This window comes from Harpia harpyja, chromosome 6 (assembly GCF_026419915.1).
Source record: "Harpia harpyja isolate bHarHar1 chromosome 6, bHarHar1 primary haplotype, whole genome shotgun sequence".
Lineage (NCBI taxonomy): Eukaryota > Metazoa > Chordata > Aves > Accipitriformes > Accipitridae > Harpia > Harpia harpyja.
Genome location: NC_068945.1, coordinates 2,782,231 through 2,788,586, shown reverse-complemented (window position 1 = coordinate 2,788,586; position 6,356 = coordinate 2,782,231). Strand labels below are relative to the sequence as shown.

At 39.0% G+C, this 6,356-nt stretch overlaps 1 protein-coding gene across 3 annotated transcripts in view; it reads right to left on the bottom strand.

The window, feature by feature from the left end:
* Nucleotides 1-3,286: 3,286 nt before the first annotated feature.
* The window catches only part of UPK3A (uroplakin 3A), a 49,304-nt gene continuing 46,234 nt past the window's right edge, over nucleotides 3,287-6,356 (bottom strand). For all 3 annotated transcript variants that reach the window (XM_052790806.1, XM_052790805.1, XM_052790804.1), the window contains exons 5-7: nucleotides 5,706-5,788; nucleotides 5,095-5,227; nucleotides 3,287-4,298 (exon numbers count right to left, since the gene is read on the bottom strand). In XM_052790806.1, the coding sequence (XP_052646766.1) occupies nucleotides 4,211-4,298; nucleotides 5,095-5,227; nucleotides 5,706-5,788 (304 nt within the window). In that variant the 3' untranslated portion in view covers nucleotides 3,287-4,210. The remainder of the gene's footprint in view (nucleotides 4,299-5,094; nucleotides 5,228-5,705; nucleotides 5,789-6,356) is intronic.

Genomic DNA, 6,356 nt, shown 5'->3' with positions numbered 1-6,356 from the left:
GATTCTGCAGTTCCCTGGTTACTACTTTTTGACTGGAGGAAGCTTCAGCTGAGTTTGTACAGTTTGTAGGGAAGAACTATAATATTCTGCTCGAAGCGTGACATCCGTTTTCTCTTTCCAAATCACTATTTATATAAAGAAGGGATTAGGAATCTTATCCTGGAAAGAACCAGGGTTATTGCAAGAAGACTAATATAATGAGGTCCTTATCAATTAGATATGAGAAAACAACACATTACCCTCTTATCAGAGTTGTATTCTTTCAGTTTTCTTTACCGCATGTGGAAGATAGTTATCAATGAGTGGATCAGCCAAAGGTGTGGAAAAGTCCATCTAGTTTTCAGGAAATTTTTTCTAAAAAAGATACATTAAAGTTTCTAGGGAGACTTTCTACCTTATTCTTTACATCCAGCTTTGGGTTATAGTAGTAATGCATATAATATAGTCAACTTTGTCAGAGAACATAAGTCATATTTTCTGGCATCTTTGAATGTTGGTTTTTAGAAGGCTTGAGGAAGAAGTGATAGCAAATAACTTCAGCCTTCAAATACTGACTGAGGCATGTGAAGCAATAGTATAGATTTGGATATATATAGATATGAAAGGAAAACAGAAAATAAAAATCAGACATTCCAGACTTATTTATCAATGTTACTAAAACTTGGCTAGGTCTAGAGCTGTGCAGACAAAGCATTAGATGAAAACGTTGGTGCCGGAGGTTGAGGAAGAGAATGACGATAAATGACATGCTATTGTTTGCAGTCAAATAGAACTTAATGTCACAGGATGGGAGCATAAAACTAGTGCCCTCACCAAACAAGTCGTAGATACTTACGTTCTGCTAAGGCAAATTCATCTGGGAGTATTAACACTTGTTGACAGTATTAACAACATTATGCATCACAGTATGCCTAGTTGGGAAACGGCAGTATATTATGCCAATATGTTACCAAAAGACAGTCTTTATCTTGAGGAATTTACAACCTGATACAAGATGAAACATCAAACCCACAGAGGAAGGTAATGCTTGGATAATTTTGATAATTGATAAGCATCACACCAGCAAATTTAAGCTTGATGATCTTTCATTGCAAAGTGTTTTGTAGTTTCACTCTGTAGGTGAAACTTTCATGCCTGGGAAGCTGTTTTCCAATGCATTATAATGGTGCCAACAAGGAATGTCTACCACATTGTACCCCAATCTAGAATACCCTTTGAAGGGCCTCTGGAAGAAAAGTTGTTTTGTGGGGTTTTTTTGGTACTGTTTTCTAATGCAAAGCCTTCTACTCGGTATCCCTGAGTGGATAAACACAGTGAGCCAGCAACTGGTCTGATTGATCCTGATGGCCACAGTTTATTCTGACTGTTCCCCTTTTCCAGGGAGGGGGAACATCCAGGGAGGATGAGAGTCTACCTGGAAAAGGGGAACAGTCAGAATAAACTGTGGCCATCAGGATCAATCAGACCAGTTGCTGGCTCACTGTGTTTATCCACTCAGGGATACTGAGTAGGACTCTCATCCTCCCAGATTCAGAGCAATTTTTCATTGGGTGGTTCACATCATCTCTCTCAGGCAAGCAAAAAAGCTTGTGGAGGCATAACATCTGGAATACTTGTGGCATTGGCAAAGTTTGTTCATGCATTTTAACTTCAAGACATGACACCATGACTTAAAAATCACCTTCATGTCAGACCAAAGGACATTTACAGTAATTGTGATCTCAGTGTGTTGATACTGCCATCCTTTTTCTGTCATTAAATCTTAACTAGCTTAGTATACAGGTGCTTGCTGCAAACTTCCCTTTAGAACAAGGAATCAAGACAGGTTCAATTTAACCATTTAGAGGCCTATCCATGAATTTATATAATATATGAAGAGGGAGGAACTCTACCTAGCATTCAGCATACACCAAACTAATATTTTTTTAATCCAGACAATTTCAAAAGCTCTTTATACATTGACTCACCTACTGTGAAAGCTGAATCACTCTAAGAAACAGCCATATGCATGAGACATGATCACTTTTCAGTTCAGTTATTTTGCTTAGCTAGGCACGTAGCCCCTGCAGGCAAATATGTAAAAGGTCAGAGCATTTCTTCAAGAAGCACTGGCAATACTAGGATTGAAAGTTATCATACTTGACTTTGTCAGGGTCAGAACTAGCAATAAATCACATATGGAGGCCAGTGCATTTTACAAAGCATAACCAAAGAAGGCTTGAATGCCATTTAAAAACCATTTGAAAGCTGGTCATTCTGCTGAAACTTTTGCCAACAAAAGTGAAAGATGGTATTAATTACAGGAGAGGATGTGTAGTATATGCGCACTTGTTCAAGTGGGAATGGCTCGAAAATCAAACTTGTCTCCCAAAAAAGCAGCCAGCTGATTATAATAATTTTTGGTTACAATCAGCTTCAGTTATGCATGAACTGTACATGAAAGATGTGCCAGCCTGTTACTATTTTTCAGTCAGATAATAGCGAGCGTACTTTTCAGGACAGCTGAACATTGAGCTTACCCAGGCAGGTATTATAAGAAAGGACAAGGTGCAAGAAGGGAGGGGAGTGAGAAGACAGCTGCTTACTTAGGGCCAAGACCTCATTTCTATAATTGATTAGGATTTAGATTTAGGGGGTGTTGGTGCCATACTATTACACTTTCTCTGTAGTTGCTAGATGTCTTGATATCTCATAGGAATGTGACCTTGCAAAGACAGAACTAAACTGTAACCAAGTTGAAAAATTAGCACCAGCAGTTCAGTAGCACGCTGTTGTAGTTTCTATTGCAATAGCACTCATTTTTTTTTTTTTTCCCCCAGAAGTAGGCCCCACGTGTCTAAGTAGAAGAAAAATACACCAGGGTCTCTCTGAAACAACAGCCTACGTATGCAGTTACAGCCAGAATTCCCAAATAATTTCTGAAATTTGAAAAAGAATAGAAACAATTTAAATAAATTCAAAGGATGGGAATTTAGTAATAAGGTTGTTTGTATTGCTGAGACCAATGTCTTGCATCTTAGTCCTGTTTCCAAGCGTTAGAGGGTAGGTCAGGTCAAAATTGGAGTTCACCAGTGAGTGATGGACCTTAACATTGTGCATGGATTACTACATTGGCTGTAGTGACATAGGCATGGACTAAACAGTAGAAGCAGGAAAATACAAGCAAAGAGCAGTCAGAGCCATGAAGATGGCTCAAGTGCAGTGACCAGAGTGGCAGAGCTACACCTGGAAGTCAGTACTTTTCTGAAGTTGGCATCAATGGAAAAAAGCAGTACATAACTCAAACTTGGGGCAAAGATTTATTTTTAGTCACCAACTGAGATCATGAAATGAAGGAAGAGAATTAGCTTAAAAAAACCCCACCGGTCTAGATACTAAGAAGTGAAGAGTGCTGGCTTGCAGCTGCCTAAGGTAAAGAATGAGGCTAAGCCTGACAACAGTGAATATACTCATGTGTCCCACTAGAGCAGTATGTCCTCTTCACTAGCCCACCAACAAATTATACAGAGCTCTGAAAGAACACACCTTCTTTGAAGCAGTTTTGTTAGCTTTCATCCCTGCAAAGCTGTTTGAGGGTATTTAAGTATTTGAGGTCAGAATTACTCTGCTACATACAGGGCACTTGCTTGCTTTCTTTTAGGGAAGGAAAGGAAAAAAGGGAAGTCTTATGACACAAATAGTCACTAAAATCCTGAGGAAGCAGCAGTAGCTCCCTGTTGTCTACCTTTTAATCCCTAGTTTTCTCTAAGAACATCTTTTTCTAAAGCAGCCTGTTTTTCTTTATTCCTCATCAGTTACTATAGAGAAAGGTTGAGACACAAATGGCTACATCATGTTCATCTGATCACAAGAAGCAGATGAGAGGTCTGCAGTAATGCTTACTCCAGATGAGATGCATGTACTAGACAAGTTCTGATCACACCACTGAAGTTGAAGGATCTTGTGATGATTCTTTCTTCAGTCCAGGCATTCGATATGTTCTATACAGGGCAATTAACTAAATCAAATCTCATTAGGACAAGACAAGATATCACATACTGCAAGACTTCAAAAAAGTTGTCCTTATTTCATGTATGCCATTCATCTTCAGTTGCCTGGGTTGCGCTCTGTAGCTTGTTTTGGACTAGTGTTGAGTAGAAGAGACAGTCCCTTAGGTCTAGCACATGTAGCAATTCAGTTGCTTTTCCACCATTGACTTGAATCAGGTTGTTCACTCAGAGCTTAACTGCGGTCTCGGTTCACTTTGTTGAATAGTCTGAGACATGCACCTTGTCTCTGCAGTAGAATCTTTTGATCCCCTGGTGGGCAAGTGAAAGGCTTTATTAAGTTCCAGTAGAGACTGAGTGGAGCCTACTGTCACAACACTTTGCAAAGGCTGATTGCTATTTAAATCATTCAGCATCAGAGAAGCCCATAGATTTTTTTAAGTAATCATTTGCAATGCAGTTTTTGCTTTCCACATCTTTAATCCAGGAGAGCCTGGCAGAGCTGACAGAATACAGAGCACTTGCATAATTTCCAAGTGAATGAAAGAAGTGAGTGTTAGCAGCCCTGATAACCACCATTTCTAAAATTTAGTTAATTCCCTCCAAAATGAACATGCATAGACTAGTTGAGTTATACAGCTCCAGCAAAGCCTCACTTATTAATTGAAAGGGGTAACTTATTTCTCTCTTGTGGAGGAGGCAAATAAATTAAAATCAAGGCATTGATTAGGACATTATGTAATCTTTACAAATGCCTGCACTCCTCAAGACAGTTTCCAAACTCTTGAATAGATGGAAAGCTGCAATATGTAAGAAAAAAATACACAGGCTTTATGTACAACTCTACTGTTTTTTTTCCAGTAGTCCCTACTAAAGCCTGGCAGCTAGTAACCTTAAGGCTGTGTAATAATTACAAGAGCTGCTGATCTTTGGGAAGATTATGATAAAGTAGTCTTTTCCTGTTACCAGCTTCAAAATTTGGAGGACACCATCTGGTCTGTCATCTCAAACAAGACCAGCAACAGTGGCTTGGAGCCATATGGAAGGCGGCTGATGACTGAGAGGTTAGGTACTCTTACTGGAAGTTGTAAGGTGTAGCAGTACTTACATGGCAGCAGAGGACACAGAGGCAAGAAAGCCAGCAAGCAGAAGGAACACAAGAACACTTAGGATCGATGTAATGACAATCATGTCTCCACTCCTTCGACCAGGCCAGGTGTCAATTTTCAAGGGAAGTTTAACTAGAAAAGCATAGAAAGACTGTTCTTATGATCTATTTTTGACCATGAACACCCCTACCAAATAGGAGAAAGCTGGTGATTTAGGAGAGGCAAACTGATTATGTCTATACTTGAAGTCTTAGATGATTTATGGGAAACAGGTTTAAGACTCAATGTCAGCATTTAGAGTTTATAAGCTTTCCTCAGCAGTTTAGCCAGTATGACAAGTACCTGTATTACTGAGAAATGTCAACAGCACCAGATACCATGACGTGCATCAAATCTGAAACTGCATGTACAAACTTTCTCTTTACTAAAAAAATTGTTCTGAAGTACACAAAAGTAGAGAATTATTCCATATTTAAGTCTGCTACTCCAATACTGAAAGGCTGACAAAATTGTTAAAACTTTGGGAAAGGACTAGGTGTTGCTCATAAAGCAATAGTGTCCTAAGGCAAGCACAACTACTCAGAAGACCTGAGCAAAGCCACAGACTTACCTCTTCTGGTTTTGATTGGATCAGACCAGAGAGTTTGGTCTTTCATGATACCTTCAGTGCTATCTAGCAACACATATTTAAACCTATGGGGAAAAAGTTTTAAATTAGGTGTTTTAAATTTGAGCTTTCTTACCAGCATTTTTAAGGTATTGGATTAGCTGGTCAGACTGCAGGTTTTGTCAAAGCATTAGATGGAGACAAAGATAACTGACTATTTTCAGAGACCTTATAAAGAAAAAATAGAATTAATCATGGAAAAGCATTCCATGCTATGTCATGCACAGTTTGCACTTTGTTCTTCTGAGCCTTGGCAGTTGATAGCTTTCCAACAACAGTTTTTCCCAGCTTGCTGTTTCGTGTTGTGAAGAGCCTCATTATTTAGGACAGCAAGTGGTTTTGATTTCCATATGGAAGTCAAAGATTTTGTCCAACAATAGAGATCTTTGGCACTTTCACTGCTAGAGGAGAGTATTGAAGAGACAAGCCAACATCAGATTTGGCAAAGAAATTAAGTTTCCATTCCACAATAGTTTGAGTTTTCAGAAATGTCCTGAAGAGACAGAAGAGGCAAGACAGTTTTTGCAAAACTAAGAGCTGATAGTATTTTGTTTCAGAAGTGTATTAGGTCTCCAGAGCAGATATGGCTCCATG